General features: G+C 38.1%; 2 protein-coding genes across 10 annotated transcripts in view; both read right to left on the minus strand.

The window, feature by feature from the left end:
* Positions 1-4,361: 4,361 nt before the first annotated feature.
* The window catches only part of si:ch211-247n2.1 (calcium-activated potassium channel subunit beta-2), a 33,741-nt gene continuing 13,404 nt past the window's right edge, over positions 4,362-24,698 (minus strand). For 3 of the 9 annotated variants that reach the window (XM_058791765.1, XM_058791762.1, XM_058791770.1), the window contains 5 exons: positions 15,924-16,031; positions 14,358-14,531; positions 7,431-7,626; positions 5,309-5,589; positions 4,362-5,234 (listed from right to left, as the gene is read on the minus strand). In XM_058791765.1, coding sequence (XP_058647748.1) covers positions 5,150-5,234; positions 5,309-5,589; positions 7,431-7,626; positions 14,358-14,531; positions 15,924-16,031 — 844 coding nt within the window. In that variant the 3' untranslated portion in view covers positions 4,362-5,149. Of the gene's footprint in view, positions 5,235-5,304; positions 5,590-7,430; positions 7,627-14,357; positions 14,532-15,923; positions 17,106-24,698 lie in introns of those variants that run through there. The other 6 variants (XM_058791766.1, XM_058791771.1, XM_058791763.1 and 3 more) reach the window with 6 other exon arrangements.
* On the minus strand, positions 12,383-14,351 carry LOC131549513 (uncharacterized). The gene is made up of 2 exons (XM_058791772.1): positions 12,518-14,351; positions 12,383-12,463 (listed from the first exon to the last, which is right to left on the minus strand). The coding sequence occupies exon 1, from the start codon at positions 13,050-13,052 to the stop codon at positions 12,540-12,542; it is 513 nt and encodes a 170-aa protein (XP_058647755.1). The 5' UTR covers positions 13,053-14,351; the 3' UTR covers positions 12,383-12,463; positions 12,518-12,539.

Raw genomic sequence — 24,698 nt, forward strand, 5'->3', positions numbered from 1 at the left:
CGCTAGTCTCCCGAGACCTTTTCAGACCAGTATGAGTGGGGAACAGGTGAGTTTCTGTCTTACTATCTCTATAATTAACCATTTAGATGTTTTCAAAAAGCGACCCTACTACAGTGTCAGTGAAATTCACAACAAGTGCTGTAAAACTGTTAACATGATTGATTAGTTCAAAAATCAGGAGTGACATGGCTAAACATTTGACTAGGCAGTCTTTCCCTATAAAAACTGATCCCTCTTATCCTCTGTTGGATCGCGGGATATAGAATATACTTATATTGATACAATTGTTCAACATTCAAAACAATGCAGGGGTGTGTCACAATATATTGTAATACAAAATTGAATAATGAGGTTTGACTGACAGTTTGAGGAGCCAATGGCGTTACGAGCTTTAGTGTCTGTGGCGTCACTTACTGATCCAGGATCAGTGATCCGTAGCTGTTATATTTCTGATTTGAGCTTGAGTTTCAGAATGCTTTCTTTGGAAAATGTAACGTTAGCTTTTGTTGACGCTACCGTGCTACTTGATCAAAAAAAGAGCTTAGCTACTGAAAAGTTATTTGATTCAGAAAGCAGTGACGCTACCACCACGCTACTGAGAAATGTACTTAAACTAGTAGCGTCACTACTTGTAGCAACGCTACTGCCCATCACTGTCAATCATGTTAACAATTTTACAGCACTTGTTGTGAATTTCACTGACACTGTAGTAGGGTTGCTTTTTGAAAACATCTAAATGGTTAATTATAGAGATAGTAAGACAGAAACTCACCTGTTCCCCACTCATACTGGTCTGAAAAGGTCTCGGGAGACTAGCGTAAATTGACCGACAGCGCCATCTGCTGTTTTTGGAAAAGAAAGTTGCTCAATTGCACGTGTGAGAAAATCAGCCTGCACGCATTTGTGAGAAAATCAAGCCACGTTTCTTCATAAAAAGGCAAAGGAGTCTCACAGCTGTAACACACAATACATATATTTGTCCATACCTCTGCATTTTCTCTCAAATAGAGTTTTGTATTTGCAAATCACTTTGCGTTTGTTTGAAAGTCGAGTTTTTCTTTGCAAAGCAGATTGTGTTTATTTGCAAATCACTGGATTTGTTTGATGAATATTGGCACAAAATTCACTCCATAAAATCGGCCCAAAATCAGCCTGATTATCTTGTGATGTGTACCCAGAATTAGCCATCAACGATGCTGAACATAAAAACAAATCTCTTTTGAGGCTGAAGTCATAACACCAGCCTGTATATAAATGAATATCCAAATGTCTGTTCATTTTGTCATCTTTGGATAATGTATTTATTGCTTCTAAAAACAGTAATGATATTTGTTAATGACACAGATGGTTAGTATGTTTGAGGAGACTGGGGCTAGTTGTTATGGAAGCCCTCGACATTTTACCTTGCAATTCAGACTTTTTTCTCAGAATTGCCTGGTACAAACTCGCAATTCTGCCTTTTTTTTCTCTCAAAATTGTGAGATATAAACTGGCAATTCAGACCTTTTTTCTCAGAATTGCCTGGTACACACTCGCAATTCTACCTTTTTTTTTTTTCTCTCAAAATTGTGAGATATAAACTGGCAATTCAGACCTTTTTTCTCAGAATTGCCTGGTACAAACTCGCAATTCTGCCTTTTTTCATTTTTTTCTCTCTCTCAAAATTGTGAGATATAAACTGGCAATTCAGACCTTTTTTCTCAGAATTTCCTGATACAAACTCGCAATTCTGCCTTTTTTTTCTCTCAAAATTGTGAGATATAAACTGGCAATTCAGACCTTTTTTCTCAGAATTGCCTGGTACAAACTCGCAATTCTGCCTTTTTTCTTTTTTTTCTCTCTCTCAAAATTGTGAGATATAAACTGGCAATTCAGACCTTTTTTTTTCAGAATTGCCTGATACAAACTCGCTAGGCTGCCTTTTTTTTTTTCTCAGAATTGTGAGATATAAACTCGCAATTGCAAGTTAAGTCAGAAATGTGAGTTATAAACTTGCAATTCTGAGAACATATCAGTCTTTTTTCTCTGGACTGAACTCACAATTGCGAGTTTATATCGTAATTCTGAGAAAAAAAGTCAGAATTGCGAGTTTATATACCGCAATATTTTTTTTTCAGTGGCAGAAACGGGCTTCCATAAATATTTACTCCAGAAAATACTTATTTAAATACTTAAAATTCTTTAACATTCTTTCGGCATGGTGTCACAAAAGGTCAGTGCATTTGATAAGAAACAGTTTGTTTTTTTCTTCATTTTATATTCATCTTATAGGCTTTTCAGAAAAATATTATAAAAAGCTCACTTCATGAAACAGCAGAAAATTTAAATAGCAACACACAAAAATTTCAAACTGCTGTTTGCTAAAAAATCTCTTTTTTAGAACGAACCACGCCCGTTCACTTGAGTACTCTTCTGCCTTGCCCTCTATATACCTGTTTGCCATTTGTGTGACCCTGCCTGTTATGACCATGTCTCTGACTAATAAAGCTTTGCAATTGGACCCGCACGCCTCACATCTCATTGACCACATTACACATATGTTGGAGGACTGCTACTGAATTTATTCAGTCACTGTAGATGATGTCTAAAAAAGAGGCACTGTTGTTTCTCTATGCAAAACCTTACAAATCAATCAATCCACCTGCAGCGTTTGTTTTGCGAGTGAGAAATTACATCCATATATCAACAACTGACAATACAAGATTCCTGGTTAATAGTCAACAAAAAAGAAATCACTCTAGTGGAAAAAACCCCCACAAATACAGAATGCAGAACTTAACTGAAATTACAGTATACATGATTGAATAGCAGTGTTCCTGAAATGTCTTGGGTGCCGTTCACACAGGACACATTCTTTTATTCCTTTGCTCTGGTTTGTTAATGATTTGTCTATGTATATGTAAAATATGGAGGACAATTGTTTTGTTTTTACCTCCTCACACCATGTACATTGCAGATGTTGAGGCTGCTGCATTCTGTTCTATTCTACTGTGTTGTGTCTAGCTGGTTTAGAAGATTTTCTTTGTGAACAACCCATTAGAATTTGGCATTACTGTTGCCACCCACCTTTTAGAACAGACTTGACTTTATGTATATGATGCCTTACAATGCTAAGTAGCTAGAAATCACACTAGATTTTGTTACACAGCTTTTGGGTCTGCTACAATGGTGCACTACTAGGACTAGACTGGATTTCAAAAGAACATTTTTTTTTTTTTTTTAATTCTGTCATTCTTACCCTCATTCCAAACCTGCATGATTTTTGTTTTTGTTTTTCCCCCCTGTGGAACACAAACAAAGATATTTAGAAAAATGTCTCTGTACAATAAAAGTCAATGGGGTCAAATGTTGTTTAGACCCTGATGTTCTTTAAAATGTCACTTTACATTAAAGCTGCACTCTGTAAGTTTTGCCTCTTTGTTCCATCTCTGTTTGAAAACCTGCAATTGCAGCTGTGTGCGGAATCATCTTCCTTGCGTGAGTTGTGCGCCGGCACGACTCCAGCGCGGATGAATCTAATGTTTTGAGGAGTATGTGTGACGGTCAGTTACCGCACAAGTGTGGATATTTACTGTACTTCGCAATCACAGATTCTAACCTACGTCTTGGAATATATGACCCAAATAAGAATTTTCACCATATATTGTCATCTGAACAAGTAAGTAACAAGTCTGCCACATTTGTTCTGACCAATTGAGGAAAAAAACATTACAATAAATCACACTACCAATGGTGATTTAATCTAAAGATTGGTTAGCTCATATCACATCAAACCGTGAAAATTATTATTATTGTTATACTTTATTCTCAAATTATTAATGTTAACATCATCAGCATTGCGTGACTATGAGTATAGTGTGTATTAGCATGATTTCAATTTCTGTACAGTCTAATATCTAATTGTCATACCATTTGAATTTCATATTAAGAAATTCTTTTAACCCAAAAAGCAAACTATGCTCCCTTCGAACTGGTTTTCTTTAAAAAACAAATCCTGTGTAATCCCAGGCTGTCTGTAATCAGAAGCACATTTAAAACTGGAATATAATTTAATTTCATTCACGTGTTTCATAAACGCATATCCTAATCCTTACTGGACTACAATCTGCCATCAAAATGATAGATTTAATTATCAGGCTAAAGTAAGGTGATAGTTTTAAACACTGCCTGGTTATGTACTTGCTCAATTATTGATTTCAGATCATTTCTAACCAAAAAAAGTTACAGACTGCAGCTTTAAGGTCTCATGTGTTTACATTAGATGCATTAGTTAACATTAAATATGAGAAATATTTTATATATATATATATATATATATATATATATATATATATATATATATATATATATATATTAGTTGATACAAATTAATACAATTGTCCATTGCTTGTGTTTGTTCATAGTGCATTACAAACTATGCCTTTATCTAATGTTAACAGATGCAACTTTTGATTTAAAAATATACTTGTAAATGCTGTAGAAAATTTGTCCATTGTTAGAGCAGTTCATGTAAACTAATGTCAACAAATGAAACCATATTGAAAAATGTTAAGAAAATATTTGTATCTTCCATAGAAGAAATTAAGTCATACAGGTTGGACATGAGGGTGAATAAATTGACAGAATTTTCTTTTCTTTTTTTGGGTGAACTATCCCTTTAAGAAATACAGTATAGTCACCATCAACATATGACCTTTGGCTTTGAAGAGGTCCACAGGTGTTTGTCAAAGAGCCATGAATGACAGCAGTCACCACTGATGGCAGTAGCATGTACATGCTACTTTTAATTTCTGTGATTACATAAGCATCAGCTGGTCAAGACATATTGCTACACAGTGGCGTCTTCTTGGAATGGAGTCCCCGATCTGCTGGTCAGAAAGTGTAATTGACACCCCACAACATGTCCACATATTTTGACCCTTGAGTTTCAGGATTGGACTTGACCCAGTGTTATTGTAAGAAGTTCCAACTATGACCACTAGAAGCTCTATTGAGTCAATGGTACAGGAAGTTCTCATTCACAACATTACTTCAGCCTTGTCAACACAACCTGGCAAATTAACAAGGCTGATGGAGCGTCAGAGGAAGACCACGAGAGTGGAAACGCTGTAGAAAACAGGTCTGTTGACAGTTTCGCATGCGGAAACATTCAAACCCCATCCTGTATGCCACCGTTAAACTTCCGAGTGCAGACCTTGGTGTGAGAAGCTCCTGTTAGGGAATAGAGCCCCATCCTGCAAGGAACACAGCGATTAGATCTTGCTCAAAAGCATCTGTCTCTCTGGTCGGAGGTATCTCTCAGTCTCACCTTTTAATGCGGCTGATCTGCTCGCACAGGAAAGACAGGTACTGAGTGAGCTTCACCATGGCGATGATGAGTGTGCCCCCCACCAGCGTGCACGTGGGCCAGAGGAGCGAGCTAATGATGGCCCCGCGGCCATAGAGACGTGTCAGGAGGACGCTGTCCTGCTGCTCCAAGGGGTCATAGTAACACAGAACCTGCTGGTGCGTCTTCAGTCGCTCTGAGATGTTCATCACAATGCTGTGCATCAGCGTGTGATCCTTGCGGCACTTTGGGATGTAAAAACACTGCAGGGAAAGAAGGAAGTACATTTACTAGAAAGGAATTCAGTTCAGTTTGTGTACTGCGCTGCATCGTGGTCATTTATCATGCTCAGAAACATACCGTGATGTCATCTTAGGGACAAATTGTGAATTTTTAGATAGTTACATTAATTAAAATATTATACAATATTAAGAAGATCAGGCCCTTTCTCTCTGAACGTTCAACACAACTCCTTGTTCGGGCTCTTGTTCTGTCCAGACTTGACTATTGCAATGCTCTCTTGGCAAGTCTTCCAGTCAATTCCATCAAACCTCTACGATTAATCCAAAATGCCGCTGCAAGATTAGTCTTTAATGAGCCGAAAAGCACGCACGTCACGCCTCTGTTCATCAATTTGCACTGGCTACCAATAGCTGCTCGCATTAAATTCAAGGCATTAATGTTTGCCTACATAACCACAACTGGCTCTGCACCCCTTTACCTAAATTAATTAATTCAGACTTATCACTTTCACTGACTTTTTCATTAACTGTTCCCATCTGGTGGAATAACCTGCCCAACTCAATCCGAGCAGCTGAATCCTTAGCTATCTTCAAGAAACGGCTTAAAACTCATCTCTTCCATCTTTATTTGACCCTCTAACTCTAGCACTCTCTATTCTAATTTTATTTTATCTATCGGTCTTCTTTTTATTAAAAAAAAAAACACACACACACATTTGACCCTCCATCAATTGCATATTTATTCTCTAATTGCTAGCTTTTCTTGTAAAACTAACACTAGCTTTCTTTTTTCTATTCTATCTACTTGTTTCTTATTTAAAAAATAAATTAAAAAAAAGACTTGTAATAGCACTTGCATGTTGTTTCTCTTTTGTTGGTTTTGATTGCTTCTAATGTACTCATTTGTAAGTCGCTTTGGATAAAAGCGTCTGCTAAATGACTAAATGTAAATGTAAAATTACATTAATGGGTGATTAGTAGGGGTTTGCTTCTGTAAATGTTTGCTCGTAAAGGTTACAAGCACTTCTGAGCCCTGATGAAATAGAAAATGATATATGAATATATATATATATATGTATTATATGAAATTGATAAATGTAATTGATATATATGAAATTGATATATGCTTGCTCATATCATTTTATTTTTTTGCCAATTTAATTGTAATCTCTCAAAAAAAAAAATATGGGGAATAAAATACTACTTCAAATATGTGGATTTTTATTTATTTTTTTAAATATATTTTTTGACAGTAACTGTATTATTCAAAAATACATTAAATGTAATATACATACATCAAATTAATTAAATTCATTATATTTTTATAAAATTTTGATGTTTTTGGAAGATTTTGGGTAATTCAATTGTCTCTTAATGAAGGAAAAAGACTTCATTGTTGAACTTTTATTATTATTGTTATATAAATATTAAGTACATTAGCATAATACTTATTTTAAAACTTTTTTGAAAACAATGATTGAGGTCAGTTTGTAAGGAAAATGTTGATTGATGGTTTTTACATACACATTTTTAGAAACATGCAAACAATACCAATACTCCAGAAGGGCTTTTAGTTAGTTAGTTAGTGGTTTGTACACAATATTTTTTTGAACAACCCAAAAGGGTGATTAATGTCGTAACTTATCGAAATAATCTGGTTTGTTTTAGGTTAAAATCTACTTTTTTCTACATTTAACAGAAGCAACCTGATAGGATTACATCAACAAAAATAATTTAACTCTAATCAGAAGCTTTAAAATAACAAGTGTGCATGGTGTCACAGAAGAACTGCCCATGCATCACTATTTACAGGTAATGTCATATATCCCTATAGTTAATGCATATGGTTAGGTGTGGTGTACCTCAGGGTGGGCCTCATGGGACTCCTCATTGTATGACAGCCGCAAAACTTTGCCAGTGAAGTTCAGACTGACGTATACTTGAAGGCAGGGAAACCTGGAGCTTTTCCTGCACTCTGAGCCGCAGCTGTAGCTGCAGTTAATCTCAGCAACTATACTAGAGTTTAGCACTGTGCAGTTTGACTCCTCTGTCCAAACGCTGAGAGAAAAGAAATGGGCAGAGAAGTAGAAAAAAGTTAAGAAATCATTTATAATGGCGTTAAATGCATTTATCATACAAGATGAAGCGAGATGGCTGGTGGTTAACATGCTGCTGGAGAACTTCCTACAGTTTCAAATTTTCAAGTGCCTTAATATTGATTAGGTTCAGGTGTGTTTGACTAATACTGAAATGAAATCCTGCAGGGAGGTAGATCTAGAGGAGCAGGACTGAGACTTAATGTGAACCTTAACCTGTGGAGAAATCAAATTACTTGCTAATGAGTTCTTCTAAGCGTGTTGTTGAAGGGCATATATTGGAGGTAGATTGAGCATTAAAGTTGGCAATATTTACTTTTTTTAATGCACATTATTCCAAAAAACAACTTAATCATAATTTTATTTTAGAAAAATTGCTCCACATCTAAAACAACTTTTCCGCTGACATCATCAGTTTCTCTCACTATTTATACCAATCTCTATCCCATAAAGACCATCAAGTCTTTTTGTCGTGAATATGCTGTTTTACTTGAAAATGCATCAAATTACAGAATTATTTTGCAGATTACGAGTGCCCGCCCTTGGCATCATTTTCCTAGTTTGGTGCTGGCATCCTCATTGAATTTGCCCCTTTCCACCCAAAGACTTATTTTCCCTTTGACTATTATAGGTGAGCTTGAACTTTACCCTCTTCAAGAAATTTACAACTCAACTTTGAGCTCTTAAAGGGGTCATTGGATGCAAAATTCACTTCAAGTTGTTTGAACATAAATGTGTGTTGGAAGTGTGTGTACACAATTATAAAAATCCACCCAGTGGTTTTTTTAAAATCCCCTTTCTCAAATCAGGTTGTTCTGAGATTCCTGTCAGAATGACGTAGTTCTGAACAGGCCCCTCCCACGATAGTTGATTGACAAGGCCGTCTTACCTTAGACCCGCCCTGAGTGAGCTGAGAGAACTGAGTGAGCTGTAAACAGAACGACTGCCATTGTGTCGACTCTGGTGCAGGGGAAGACAAGAATGTCTCCGATTAAGTGATTGAGGTGTTTTGTTGTTGGATGTAATAATGAATAAAGCAGTCATTTACCCCCGACATCTGAGCCGCTGAAGACGCAGAGGATTAACGTTACTTTCGCTTTGAAGTGAATGCGCTGATCCCCGATCTGCCTAAATGTGTATGTGTTCGCGCTAATCATTCCTGATCCAGCTTCAACTACAGAAGAAGTGAGTATAACGGTTTTTTATGAATCTTTGCAAATCGCCTTTCCTAATAATGTGCTAGTTTGCCAGTTTCGCGGCTAAAGTAAACAGTACTGCTCGTCACCCCACCCCACCCCAGCAGAGCTCATTAGCATTTAAAGCAACATGGACTAAAAAATGGCTTGATGAAAACAGAGCTGATTTTGACTGGGTAAAAAAAGTGTTTTTTACACAACATGATCTCACAGAATTCCGTGTAATGTTCACGGACTTAATTAACCTCCGAATCTGTGGTGGCATCACGGAATCGCCGAAAATTCCGTGATGGGCTCACAGAAAAAATTCCGTGATGGGCTCACAGAAGTGATACCAATGTAAGTCAGTGACAGGCATCAGCCGTGCTCCACGCATGGATCCACTGGTTCAACACTTTAAATAGGGAACCCTTAGCATCAATATGCCGATGCGATATACTGGGAAATTTATCGTCATCATTATTGTTCAGAACTGGGTAGGTTTAGGGTAGGGGTGGGGTCAGGTACTCCAGTGAAAGTATAACTGCATCGGAGTCACTCTTTTTACGTGGTCCGATGCAGCGCTGGTGTTGAACCAGTGAATCTGTGCATGGACCACGACTGATGCCTTCTGTGAGCCCATCACGGAATTTTCGGCGATTCCGTGATGCCACCACAGATTCGGGGTTAATTAAGTCCGTGAACATTACACGGAATTCTGTGAGATCAGGTTGTTTTTACACTACCATTGAGAAATTTTAACCAAAGACCCTAAAGAATCATATCAACTTGTGGAAAATGGGCATCCGATGACCCCCTTTAAGAAATAAGTGCACTCAGAGCTAGATTTAATCCTTGGTCATTGTTTCTATAAGGATTTTATTGCTTGTGCAAATTTTTATTAGTTATGAACAGGTCATTTGCTGAGATAATGGATAAACACCAAAAACCAATATGTCGAGAAACAGAAGCCTACAAAATTGACATAGCTAATTAAAGTCTTAAATATTTTGCTAATATTCTTCTAGACATAACAGCTAATTAGAGCCATCCCATTGTAACTTGCAACAAATTATATAATCAAAGCTGCTCTTATTTTTAGCCGTCGTGACACACTAAGTACAATATTTGTATATCAGGGTCACCCTCCATATTCACTAGGGTACACATTGGTGATTTGGCCCTCTGTTGTGGCGGTCGATTACATGTTACTGTTTGTCTTTGTGCCAGGCCTCTTGTCTCCTTGTCTCCTACTCTATGAATAACAGACCTTGTGTTCTTTGGCTATTCCAAAGGCTCAGCTGCCTCTTTAATTGCCTTTGACTACAGTGTATGCTAGCTCTTATCTGTGTGCAATCTGTGGTGGGTCAGTGGTATTCGGAAGAGCTCTACATTAGAGGTCTTCACGGAGGACCCGAGGACCCGGGACCCGTACGGGTTCGGGTCTATATTTTAAATGGTCAGCTGGGTCCGGGTCGGGTCCCAATCTATTACTTCGGGTCCCGGGTCTGTTTAACATTTTGTGTAATAGCCTACCCGATTCGATCGGAGAACACCGCACCCGCCAGTGATCAGTGTCAGTCAGCATGTGTGTGTTTTGTAACTTGCAGTTTGTAAAATTATTGAACACGCAAGCAGTAAAGTGTAACGCACTTCTTGTTCTGCACGTTTTTTGCTAAAAAAGAATTGCTCCGAGTCTTTATTACAACCAAAAAAAAGTATCGTGTTTGTTGTGTAAACACAACAGTCGAAGTTGACTCGAGATGGAGAAAAGATGACTGCATTAGTCATCCGACACTGACCGTGACAACATGTAGACTTTTAAAGCAACAATCAGTGGATTAAGAAGGCTCTTTCAGTCGGCAATTGAGAGGAACAAACAGCCTAACATGGATGGAAATTTATTGGCTAGGAGGATTGTATGCATCGCAGTCAGGGGAGAAGGCTACTAACAGTAGTAAGGGAATTCGTTTTTTTCTCTCGCAACTTATTGACTTAATAGCAGTTTGCTGTGCAATATGTCTGTGTCTTCACGGCCGGGTTTGGGTCCAACTTTTGAATAAATGGTCGGGGCCGCGTTGGGTACGGGTAGTACATTTAAGGCATTTCTCGCGTCTGCACGGGTTCGGGTCCCACTTTCAAATAAAATACGGGTCCGGGTCGATTCAGTGCAGCACATTTACGGGTCATTTACGAATTTTTGGACCCGTGAAGACCTCTACTCTACAGAACTCAATTCCGCTCCTATGTTGTAATGTTCTCTAATCTGCGTGTTATGGTCAAAAAAGGATGGAATCGGCAAATTTTTGGTGCATTGTGGACAATATAATTAGTTTTTTACACTGAGTGATCATGTTTATGGGCATTTCATAAGCAGAAGCGGACAACAATATGAAGACTGCAATTCTGTTCAGAATGAAATCTTTTTTTTAAAGATTTGTTTTTGGCATTTTTGCCTTTTATTTGATAGGACAGTAGTTAGACAGGAAACAAAGTTGGAGAGAGAGAGGGGACGGGATCGGGAAACACTCCCGTGTTGTGAATTCCTCGTCTCCTGGTTCCCGTGCTCCCCGTGCTCCCCGTGAGTTGTGACAGAAAGACCGACCCTAAAACAGTAACCTCCGTATTTTCCCTCCGTTTTGTTTCCTCATTTTACCCAGTGTTTTTTCTTTCCGTTGTGCCCTATGGATCCCCTCGTCCGGCCCGAATTCCTCCTCCTCCTGCTGGAGCAGGGGGAACGATCTCTCGAGGACCACACCAGACTGTTCCTGATGTTAACTAATGCCACCAGCTACCCGGACGGCACGCTCTGCTCTTTCTACAACGCAAGTTTGAATACGGCGTGCAGAGCGCTGTCGTCCGAGGATGGTCCTCGAGAGGATTTCGCCGCCTTCGTGGAGTGGATTCTGGTGAGAAATGGATCGCCCCTCACCGTCTCTCCTGAGGATGATCTCACCAGATCCACTCCAGACCCAGAGCCCAGCCCACCAACTCCCCGCGGTGCGGAGCATCAGCCTGAGCCCACCGATGACGGAGAACCATTTTCCGCTGGATCTGCGAGCCAGCGCGAAGCCGAGCTACTGAGCGGAAGATCGCCCCGGAAGTTGAGCCCAACACGTCAGATCAGGTGCGAGAGCCAGCGACAGTGCCCATCGCGAGGGAGCCAGCCGTGGACGGTGTGAGCGTGGAGTGGAGCCCCCTGCACCGTGGCTGAGGGTGAGCTGATTATCCATCTGGGGCTGCTGGACATGGAGGAGGATTTGATAGACTGGGAAACTGAACTGGAAGTCGAACTGCCCCCTCTCCTCTCTCCGTCATCCCTGCTGGTCCCGTCCAGCCCTCCTTCGTCCTTGGTTCCCTTGTTCAGCCCTGAGGGGGCTCCAGTGGACTATCGTCCAGTGCCCGCTCCTCGAAAATGCCCTCAAGTGCCTGCTCCTCGAAAATGCCCTCCAGTGCCCGCTCCTCGAAAATGCCCACCCTCCCACCCGCCTCCAACCTCCTCGGCCCGGACTCTGCCTCGGCCCGTTGACCCAGCGGCTCCACCTCGGCTCCTAGCTCCCTCGCCTCCACCGTCACCCGTCGATCCTCCAGCTCCACCGGGCTCCCTCGTCCCTCCGGCTCCACCTTGGTCAGGCATCGTCCCGCCATCGCCTCAGGACTCCGCTCCTCCGGCTGCACCTCGTTGCTCCGTCCCACCGGCTCAGTTGGGCTCCTTCCTCCCGCCAGCTCCACCTTGGTCCTCAATCGCTCTGGCTCCGCCTCGGTCGCCAGAGCACTCGGCTCCACCTTGGCCCCCCGGATCCTCGGCATCCCCCTGGCTCGTCGGCTCTCCATCTCCATCTCCGCCTCGGGCTCCTCCACCACCTGCTCCGCCGCCGTTGGTCGGCCCCCTGGAGTCGGCGGCCATGCCTCCTCCATGGCTCCTCCCTCCGTCGGCTACACCGTGGGCCATCATCATGGCTGTGGCCTGGGTCCTGCCAGGCTCCTCCTGCTCCGGGTCCCTCCTGTCTCCTCCCTGGCTCCTCCCTCCTTCGTCACCTCCCTGGTCTCTGTCAGCCGGCCCCCTCCCGGTGGTCCGTCCTCCTCCTGAGCCTCCACCTTTGTTCCCACCCGTTTCCCCCCCTCTATTGTTCCACGGTGCGAGGACGCACCTTCCGGAAGGGGGAAGTAATGTCACGCCCCTGGACTGTTTTGTTGTGTTTTTGCTCCCCATGTGTTCCCTGTGACCCAGTTTCTTCCCAGTCTGATTGTGTTAATTTGATTCCAGGTGTGTCTCCTTAGTTCCTTGATTGTCCTGTCTTTAAAACCCCCAGTCCTTTCAGTTTGTGTTTGTCGGTCTTTAAGTGTCTACCCTGCCTGTGATCTGTGTTCCTATTTGTATATTAAACTCCCGTGTTGTGAATTCCTCATCTCCTCGTTCCTGGGTCCCGTGCTCCCCGTGAGCTGTGACAATATCGACGCGCTGCCCACGAGGCTATCTTCACAGACTGTGCTGGAGAATTTACACAGAAATTAACATAAATTTAGCAAAAAAAAAAAAGTGTAACTGCATGAACTATCTATCTATCTATCTATCTATCTATCTATCAGTAATGCAGAAATGATTTTCCTTTTTTAAAATTTTTTTAATTGTATTTTTTTATTTTTTTATTTTGCAGTTTGAGTGCATTATAATGCAAAAATAATATTCGCTCTATAGAAGTCTAGTTTACTTCTGCTTTCCAAACTTAGAAATGTGAAAAGGATCTATAGCAGAAATGACAAACATCTGTGATGAAATTTAAATATGAATACATTAGCATATACATTTGTTTCTTCAATTTAGAGGTTATTTAAAGGTACTCTGTAGTTCTGGATGATTTTTATTTTTATTAATTTTTAGGATTCTAGCGGTTTCATGGTTTATCACCGTTTTTCACTGACTGTGCCTTTGCGTGAATGAGAATGCCTGAAACAGTTGCAGAACCACTGTATTTTAATCACAATCCAAACAAACATGTTACATGTAGCATGAGCAGTTTTTGATGTAATTTAGATTAGTATAATTTCAAAATTAGAATGGTCTGACTTTAGCTTTGCGAAATTATGCTACATAAAATATATCTGCCTGAAACAAAAACCGCAGATGGACTGATTGTGACTCTCTGACAGACTCTCTGTAGTATTTCCTTGGTTACCGCTGTAAACAAAGCAGCACTGCACTTTTAAACACTACATAAATATGCATAAACATGAAGGTAAGATGAAAAAATATCACCTAAACTTTTCTGAAGACAGTCAGATCCCCTCATATAAACTCCCACCCCCAAATTAGTATTTAGGACTTTCTTCCAATATTTTGTGCTTCGTGAACAGTGAATTTGCTCTGCCTGCTACAGTATTTTCTCCTCTTTGTGTTTGTCTTACTATTCGATTCGGCATTTGAATGGGGAGAAATTACTGAATGCCCCTTTAATTCTGTGGTTTTAGTGTATTTTTGTGCAGTTCTGTTCTTGAGAAGGATTCTGGGCGTCTTTACCTGTCTGAGTAAGAGCGCACCATTGTGATGCCTAACACAAAGTACATCATGGCAGAGAAAAGGATCATGCTGAGGCCTAAGAGAATTGCTCTGTCCTCTCCAGCCTTCAGTGCTGTGACCGTCCTTCTCTTCTCCAAAATATCATACTCTCGAATCTTCTGATAAAAGGTCCTGCTAGAGTTACATAAGTCACAAGACACACAAAGGGAGGGGGGGAGGGACGTAGATTAATGAAGGCATGGTGTGTGCCAAACCTAATATAACAAGATATTGCTTCAAGAATCATTTCACCAGTCCTTATCACATAAAAAAATGTTTGAGGCCAAGAATTAGGTTTAGTTCGGAACTCCAATGACACACAGATACCTGCTACTGTCCGATTATCTATGCATAGTTAGTTCCTTTCCAAATATTTAGCTTATGATTCTTTAATCATGTTTTGACAGCAGGTCATATTGCTTTTGAAGATTATGCATGGGTGTGAAGGCAAGCTGTCTAACCTGTCTATCTTTATCAGTGACCTTTTGATAATTACTGTGAGTACAGTGGTCAAAAGCATTACAAACTCACAACCCACTTCCTGTGATTAGTTTATGTCAGAATCCAAGATTAGTTTGATCATTAAAATGACATTCTCTAATACTGCTAAATCAGTGTAAAACAGCAGTTATACTTAAAACTGCTAATAATAATTGAATTTCCATGCATTAAATAAACTGTGATGCATCAGTTCTAGAATGATGAGAGTAATTTTTATTCAGAAGAAGCTGCATATTTTCTAGGGATGCAAATGTTAGCTGATTAAATTTTTCATTTTGAAATAAAATAAAAAATTATTGTAAATGCACTTTTATATATTTCATTCATACATGCATTACTTTTGAGCCATTAAATATTCACTTAAAGCTCAATTTTAAACGCACTCATAATTTAATAACACCGTTAAATCTCAAAGTGAATATCATTTATTCTGTACAAGTTTCCTTTTAAACAAATGATTTTTTTTTTTTGTGCTATTTTTCATTAATTTAGACAAATTAGTCATTTGTTGGTTATCGACTGTAACAAAATAATTAAATGGTCACTTTTTTTAATAAATAAAATACATTTTTATTTTTATTATATATTTATATTTTTATAATATTTATATTTTATAATTAGATTTTCAATTCTTAACTATTTTTGGTAGCACTTTATGTTAAGGTGTCCTTGTTACACATCATGTTACATACACTTACTATTATAATAACAATAAATTACGCATAATTACATGCAAGTAACCATAAGCCAAATCCTAACCCTAACCATATAGTAAGTACATGTAGTTAATTAATTTTACTCAGTACTTAAATGTGTAATTACACTGTAACAAGAACACCTTAAAATAAAGTGTAACCCTATTTTGTTACAATTATGTTTATTACCATATTATCCCTCTGTACTTAAAATCAACATGAAATCAAACATGCAACCTCCTTACAGAGATCCTAGAAAATTATAGTTTAGCATAGTGCTGTCACAGGTGGTTCAGTTAGTTAGTTAGTTAGTTAAGTCATTGTACTTTACCTTCTCTCACCTCCTGATCCTTGAGCTCCTTTGCTTCCAGCCCACAGAAACATTCTCCCAGCTATTCCTACTCTCTCTGAAGCACTCAAAAAAGACTGCTGGGATGACCTGACAAGAAAAAACACACTTAGTCAACCATGTGCTTCCCTCTGCACAGGTTCGTCTGCAAACTGCTCCCAGTGCGAAAAGATGGATGTGTTTTTCTTTTTTCTTTTTTAAATATCACCTGAAACTAACAGCCTTCAAAAAAGGTGAAATTTTACAACCACAATATTAAACAAGTGACTTCATCATTGTGCACAAACATAGTAAGTCCAAAAAGAAAATCCATCAGTCTTCAAATAGAGAAAAAGAAAGTTTCTATAATCCTCAGCAGCGAACAAAGTCCGTCTTATGTGGTTGGAACCGGTTCTCGATAAATAAAACTCACTCCAGGCATTGAACTAAGCATCTGCTCCTTAATTTCCTGCCTGTTGGTTTGGTATTGACTATTCATGGGCTGGCGAGTGGCAGTGTGGAAAATAATAATGAGAGTAGTGAGCAAGGAGAGGAGTACCATTCACGGCATTGATCCCTTCCTCCAGCCCCGGCGGAGAGAGTGAGAGAGGAAAGGGAGAGGGAGTGCTGCTCAAAGCCTCCTCCTCCCCTGCACCCTGTTGCTGATTGGTGTTGATGGAGAAGTCCTGTAGCATCAAGGTGACACAGGTGTTTTGGGCGACGCGCTTGCGAATGACTGACTGCACAGCACACTGCTGCCCTCAGATGCTGTCCAGTCCAGGCTCATCTCTCAGCTTGTTTTTTCATAGAGTCTATCGTGTTTAAATGTAAATGTGAAGAGCTGAGCTTGTGACATTTGAAAAACTCAAATTATAATCAAGCATTTAAGTATGTATGTATGTATGTATGTATGTATGTATTCATTCCAATGATGTATGGTTTGTTAGGATTGGACAATATTTGGCCGAGATATAACTAATTGAAAATCTGGAATCTGAGGGTGCAAAAAAATCAAAATATTGAGAAAATCACCTTTAAATTTGTCCAAATGAATTCTTAGCAATGCATATTACTAATCAAAAACGATGTTTTGATATATTTACAGTAGGAAATTTACAAAATATCTTCATGGAACATGATCTTTACTTAATATACTAATGATTTTTGGCATAAAAGAAAAATCAATAATTTTGACCCATACAGTGTATTTTTAGGCTATTGCTACAAATATACCCCAGTAACTTAAGACTGGTTTTGTGGTCCAGGGTCATTTTATATATATATATATATATATATATATATATATATATATATATATATATATATATATATATATATATATAGACACACACACACACACACACACACTTTTTTTCTTTCATATGCGCAGCAAAGATGCTTTATATAATTTATTATGTAATATTTTGTTATATATTTTTTTATTTTCAGATTTTATTTTTATATAGCTTGAGAGTACAAGGTCACTAACAGTCTTCGTCTAGCTTTTTGACGATCCTTTTGGACAAACTATACGTCATTTGTGCAAAAGTGGATTATATATTCCTGCATCAACAACAGATCTTTCCTGGTGTCTTGTGTTTCACCCTTAAAACTATAACATTCTTCTACGTGTACTAGCTTAATACATTGGTATATTTAGTGTTGTTAGTAATGATCATACTAACCATTACTAACATTACTAAATCTTATACCAGAGTATTTACAAGGTACTTCAGAAAATCTTTCAAAATACATATTACCAATGTACCAGCTTGACTGCCTGAGCAATTCCCACTCTTTGGCTGACCTGCCCACAAAGGTGCAGAGAAATATTTTATCTAAAATGAAGGTCTGAAAAGCAACAGTGAGCAAATCTTTGCCCTGCAGTGTGGAGCTGTAAACGTCAACGATGGGAATATGCCACATATCATATTTGTGTGTGTTGACTCTCCTGCCTATGCTGAGTGTGCCAGATCACAGGGCGATGAACTAGATATGAGGCAGAAGCAGACAGGAAGCACTGACCCAAGGAAACCCATTGTCCCCACTGCACCCAATAAAACAGCTGCCAAAAATGCCAGGGCAAAGTGGCACCGAGAACCACATCCAGTGTTTTTAATATAGAATGGCTGTCTTTAAAAAGCTTGGTATGGTCTGGACAGTTGTTGGTATTTGCCCTTCTGGTCACCTTAGCTGGGTAAGTAACGCCTTACAGGGGCCTTTTTTGTCGCAAAAAAACAGACATCTGGCGCTCACCCAAAACAGCTGCATCCAGTGTGGCTGCGCATGACGGGATTTACTAAACCCATATTGTCACTGCAGTGATTTATGAGCCATTGTTCATACTCCACATTAGTTTGGTGGGAATAAAATCATGAAAAACAGTTTTGTTTCCCCCTCCTAGTGGTGCAACAATAGTTTAGCAGTTTAAAAAAAAGTTTTGTTTTGTTTTGTTTTTTTTCCCAGTCACAAGCTACTTCCAAAGTCCAAAAGTTCCAAAAGCTACTTTCAGTTTGCTCAGAAAATGATTCGCTGATTTCCTGAAGTTCCTATGCTGCATTTAAGATATCCTTTTTGTAACATAATATATAGTCACACACTGATAATTATTAATAGTTCAACTGTTTTAATGTATTTGTGTTGTATTTATTGGCATGCTTAATTTTTGTTTTTTCAATGACAAACTAGTTAAACACTGCAATTTGTTTTTTTACTATTTTCATCTCAGTTAATTTTCATTTTGCATTAATTATTCTATTTTTAGTAGTTATTTATTTGTTGACTTGCTAATGAATCACTGATTCAGGTACCGTTGCAGCATTTCTTAAAAACTGTTTTCATTTGTTATATTTAGTTTACACAAATTCTTATTTTTAGTAGTAGTTATTCATTAATGGGTCTGCTAATGAATTAGTACATTCAGAAAATGAATCACTGATTCAGCTGCCTTTGCAACATGTCTTTTTTATGTTTAAACATTTTTTAACACTAACTTATAGATACTGAATTATATAACACTTTACAATAAGGTTCATTAGTCAATGTTAATGAATGCATTAAATTATATTAACTTACAATGACGATACATTTCCAATACATACACAGTATTTATTAATCTTTGTTAATGTTAATTAATAAAAGTACTTTTGTTTATTGTTCATGTTAGTTCAGGTCCATTAATTACTATTAACAGATAAAACGTTAGATTTTAATCATTTTGAATAATTTAATAATTTAGTAAATGTTGCAATTAATAATAATAATAATAATAACTGAGATTAAGAAATGCTTTACAAATATGTTTCATTGTTAGTTCAAGTTAACTAATGTAGTAAAATAATGTAAATAAATGGAACTTCAAAGTAGTGTGTTGTAGCTAAATACTTCAGTTTGTCAAGCCACAGTAGCTTCCTCAACGCTGTCTAAAAAATACTAAGCTGCAGGAAGTTTAGTATGTCAGGAGATAATGATATATTCTGAACTTTGAATAGATTCTGTTTTAGTCATGCTTTTCAAGCCATTTAGCATGGCAGAGCAACATGGGAATGTGTTGTTCCAGGGTGGGCTGCTCCTCTGTCTTCAGCTAAATGACATGCTAATGTTGCCTTCTGGAGGCCTGACACATGAAAATGATAAATAATTATTGCTCTTTCACATCACAACTATCTGGATAAAGCCCAGGTGTCTCAGTGCAAAATCACCTGAGAACTACAACCAGAGTTTAGTCCACTGCATTCAATTGCTTCCTCTATTTATAGCAAACATTTTCATCGATGTTTACATCTAAACTAAAAACGCATTGTTTGAGTCGCATTACGCACTTTAATCAAAACACATTTCAATGACTTATTTCTCAATCTTTTTTAAGATGTTTGTAGGCTATAGGATATCCCAGTTAGATGCATGTAACTGCTTTTGCGTTCATTGTGTCTCATTAACAATGTTGCATTCATTAGCAATATGATCTCTGTTCACCCTTGTTATTTAACACATAATTACACACCTAATGTTGCATGAAATTATGGCTCTAATGACAAAAACAGAGGAACACTCCAAAGGACAGGTTAAAGAAGAGCTAAATGAAATGTTCAGAGCTCACTGAAACAATGTGTCAGTCACCGAGCCCATGTAGATACTGTAGATGTGCAATCAGTTGTTAACTCTTAGGATCAGAAAGACAATAACAAGGTATGTTGATAACAAGGTATGAAATACAACCCGAATTCTGGAAATGTTGGGACGTTTTTTAAATTTGAATAAAATGAAAACTAAAAGACTTTCAAATTACATGAGCCAATATTATATTCACAATAGAACATAGATAACATAACAAATGTTTAAACTGAGCAATTTTATGCACAAAATGAATTCATTTCAAATTTGATGCCTGCTATAGATCTCAAAATAGTTGGGATGGGGGCATGTTTACTATGGTGTAGCATCTCCTCTCCTTTTCAAAACAGTTTGAAGACGTTTGGGCATCGAGGTTATGAGTTTCTGGAGTTTTGGTGTTGGAATTTGGTCCCATTCTTGCTTGATATAGGTTTCCAGCTGCTGAAGAGTTCGTGGTCGTCTTTGACGTATTTTTCATTTAATGATGCACCAAATCCACTTTGATGTTTCAGTCTCTAGTGTAATTAAGGAATTTGATAATTTTAGTAGCTTATCAGGATATAAAATAAATTGGAGCAAATCTGCTTTAATGCCAATTAACAATGTTAAAGTCAATTCTTCTATTCCCTCATTTATCCCTATTAAGGAATCTTTCATCTATTTGGGCATTACCATATATAAAAACATTCATAAGATTGCCAGAGACAATTTTAATAATATCTTAGTTAAAGTCAAAAATGACATTCAAAGATGGAAGAATCTTAAAGTCTCTCTTCAAGGAAGAATTTCCACTGTTAAGATGAATTTGTTACCTCGATTAAATTTTTTTTCTCTATGCTACCACTTTCTCCCCCTCCAGGTTATTTTAAGGAGATTAACTCCATAATTTCTAAATTTATCTGGAATGATAAATGCCCCAGAATTAAACTTACCACATTACAACATCCTAATAGCGCAGGAGGACTGGCTGTACCAAATTTTGAACTGTATTATTGGTCGTTCCAGCTTAAGGCTCTTCATAATTGGGTTGATCCTCAATCTACAGTTTCTTGGAGAGTGATTGAAGCTGACAAGGTTAAACCAAATAGACTCCAAGATATGTTATTTACTGGCACAGGAAAAAAGGGGATAAATATAAATTTGGTCCGGTTGTGGCCAACTCTATTAAAATCTGGAAAACGGTGGAACGTCGGATAGGAGGAACCTTCAAATTTTGTAATAGGACACCTTTATGGCACAATTTTAATTTTGTATGCGGAAATCGTCCATTTGTCCAACCCTCTTGGTCCTCTTTAGGTGTAAACACATGCGGTGATATATATGATAACCAGGGCCTATGTTCATTTCAGACATTAAGAACCAAATTTTGTCTACCAGCATCCGCATATTTTGTCTTTCTTCAGTTACGTTCTGCTCTCAAAGCGTATGGAGTTCCTTGGGCATCTCCCATCTCCTCTCATCCTATGCAAGATTGGATTGCACCATCTGTTGGTCGGCCGTCTGTTTCTTTAATATATAGTAAGATTATTGATTGCGTTACAAAACCTCTTTCTATTCAAACTATTTGGAATAGGGAATTATCTGACCTTAATTTATCTGTCGACTGGGAGAGAGTGTGGTCTAATCTCAGTTTAACATCTAAAAATCTGGCTCATCGTCTTATTCACTTCAAAGTCATTCATAGAGCATACATAACTCCTTACAAAAGATTTAAAATGAAACTACAACCGAATCTCAACTGCCATATATGTAATACTACATCATCAGGTACTTTTCTGCATATGTTTTGGGAATGTCCTGTCGTCATCAGTCTATGGACACATGTAACCCTGGTTTTATCATCCTTATTGCAAATGGATTGGTCTGTTAATCCAAGTTTGTGTCTTCTTAATGATGATTCTGAGCTCTGTATAACCTCAATGCAAAAGAGAATGATGTTTGCTGGTTTTACAGCTGCGAAGAAGACAATAATACAAAACTGGTTTACACCGCACATGTGTGGAAAAACATATTGGATCCGTAGTCTCCTGCACATAGTGGCTTGTGAATGTACAACAGCACGAATCAATGGGGCCAAGCCTTCTACCATCGATGCTTGGCAGTGCTTTCTTTTTGATATACGTGACTGTATAAAGGAGTGACTTTTGTGTTTCTCTTGCCTTTCCCTCTTTCCCTCCCTTTGATTGGACTTTGAGATATTGAGTATGTGTCTGTTGTTGTTTTTTATTTTTATTTTTATTTATTTATTTTTTATTTTATTTATTTTTTTGGATGTTATGTATAAAAAATAAATAAAAATGTTGATAACAAAAAAAAAAAAATGATGCACCAAATGTTCTCCATAGGTCAAAGATCTGGACTGCAGGCAGGCCAATTCAGCTCCCAGACTCTTCTACTACGAAGCCATGCTGTTGTAATAGCTGCAGTATGTGGTTTTGCATGGTCCTGCTGAAATACACAAGGCTTTCCCTGAAATAGACGTCATCTGGATGGGAGCATACGTTGCTCTAAAACCTTTATATACCTTTCAGCATTCATAGTGCCTTCCAAAACATGCAAGCTGCCCATACCGTATGCACTTATGCACCCCCATACCATCAGAGATGCTGGCTTTTGAACTGAACGCTGATAACACGCTGGAAAGTCTCCCTCCTCTTTAGCCCGGAGGAAACGGTATCCGTGATTTCCAACAAGAATGTCACATTTGGACTCGTCTGACCATAGAACACTTTTCTACTTTGAAACAGTCCATTTTAAATGAGCCTTGGCCCACAGGACGGCACTTCTGGACCATGTTCACACATGGCTTCCTTTTTGCATGATAGAGCTTTACTTGGCATCTGCAGATGGCACAGCGGATTGTGTTTACTGACAGTGGTTTCTGGAAGTATTCCTGGTCCCATTTAGTAATGTCAATGACAGAATCATGCCGATGAGTGATGCAGTGTCGTCTGAGGGCCGAAGACCACGGGCATCCAACAAAGGTCTTCGGCCTTGTCCCTTACGCACAGAGATTTCTCCAGTTTCTCTGAATCTTTTGATGATGTTATGCACTGTAGATGATGAGATTTGCAAAGCCTTTGCAATTTGACATTGAGGAACATTGTTTTTAAAGGATTCCACAATCTTTTTACGCACTCTTTCACAGATTGGAGAGTCTCTCTGCCCATCTTTACTTCTGAGAGACTCTGCCTCTCTAAGACATCCCTTTTATAGCTAATCATGTTACAGACCTGATGTCAATTAACTTATCAGTGGCTAGATGTTCTCCCAGCTGAATCTTTTCAAAGTTTCTTGCTTTTTCAGCCTTTTGTTGCCCCAGTGTCAACTTTTTTGAGACCTGTAGCAGGCATCAAATTTGAAATGAGCTCATTTAGTGGATAAAAGTGTAAAATTTCTCCGTTTAAACATTTGTTAATATTATCTATGTTCTACTGTGAATAAAATATTGGCTCGTGATTTGAAAGTCTTTTAGTTTTCATTTTATTCAAATTTAAAAAACGTCCCAACATTTCCGGAATTCGGGTTGTAATATGTGACAGGATCACATATTACATGCCTCTCTAGAATACTTGACTCTGATTTGGTATTTGGAGGTCTAGTATTTTCAAATATTTGCCATTGTTTAACAGCCCGTCAATACAGGAAGCTGAAATTAGCATGTTACTTTTATATCACCCCGCCAACTCACTCTTTCTTGTTTCATATGAACGCAACTAGTGCTGTCAATATTATCAATATTACTGTAATTTTATTGCAATGTTCTTGTTGCTAAGCAAATTGTACATTAATTCAATGTTGAGGTACTGATCACCCAATTTGGAATTTATTTTTGTAATAATGACTTATTGACCTTTGGAACATTAAGTGTTTTCATGGTGCATTCTGTGAGGGATCAAACAAAGTTAGTAAATCAATCGAGTTCTTATCGGTGTTGATGATTAGAAACTTAATTAGGTAGAAGAATTGTCTCCCAAAGATGGCAAAAAACTCTGGTGCTGGTGAATCACTGGCCATTAGTTGGATAGATCATTTTTTCATGCTAAAAACTGTATTCACTATTTGGTTATTGTTTCAGATCTTGACAACTGTTTCTTTTTCTTCTAATTTACTGCTCTCATCAAGCAAACATAATTACCTTTTAATGGAGCATTTTCAGGTCTATTACTCTAATGAGATTTTTATTTTGGAATCTTTCAGTGCTGCTGGCCAGAATTTGAACATTATCTAAACACATGCATATGGAATATAAATATGCCTTATTTTGCACAGCAGATGCAAATGCATGCAGACGAACTGAAGAGATATTCTCACGTAGCAACAAGAGGGATTGATGAAGCCAACTAAATAATTAAAAAAATAAAACAAAAACATTGTTACTCCTTAAACTGTATACATTTATGACTATCCAAAGTACCCAAGTCTATTTATAAAGCTGAATTAATTATTTACTACATATAAATTGCTCCTGAGGAAATTCCCTCACCATTTACATTAAGAACTACCAAGGATATAAAGATGTTTTATATGGGGTCAATAAAACTGTTCAGAGGTAAATTAGGTTTATTTGGAGAGTGCCTTTCTCTGGAATTAGTATTGGATCTTCTGGCATGACACATCACATTATTGTATTGGATAACGACCACGGTGGTTATAGTTTTAATT

The sequence above is a fragment of the Onychostoma macrolepis genome, chromosome 11, assembly GCF_012432095.1.
Source record: "Onychostoma macrolepis isolate SWU-2019 chromosome 11, ASM1243209v1, whole genome shotgun sequence".
Lineage (NCBI taxonomy): Eukaryota > Metazoa > Chordata > Actinopteri > Cypriniformes > Cyprinidae > Onychostoma > Onychostoma macrolepis.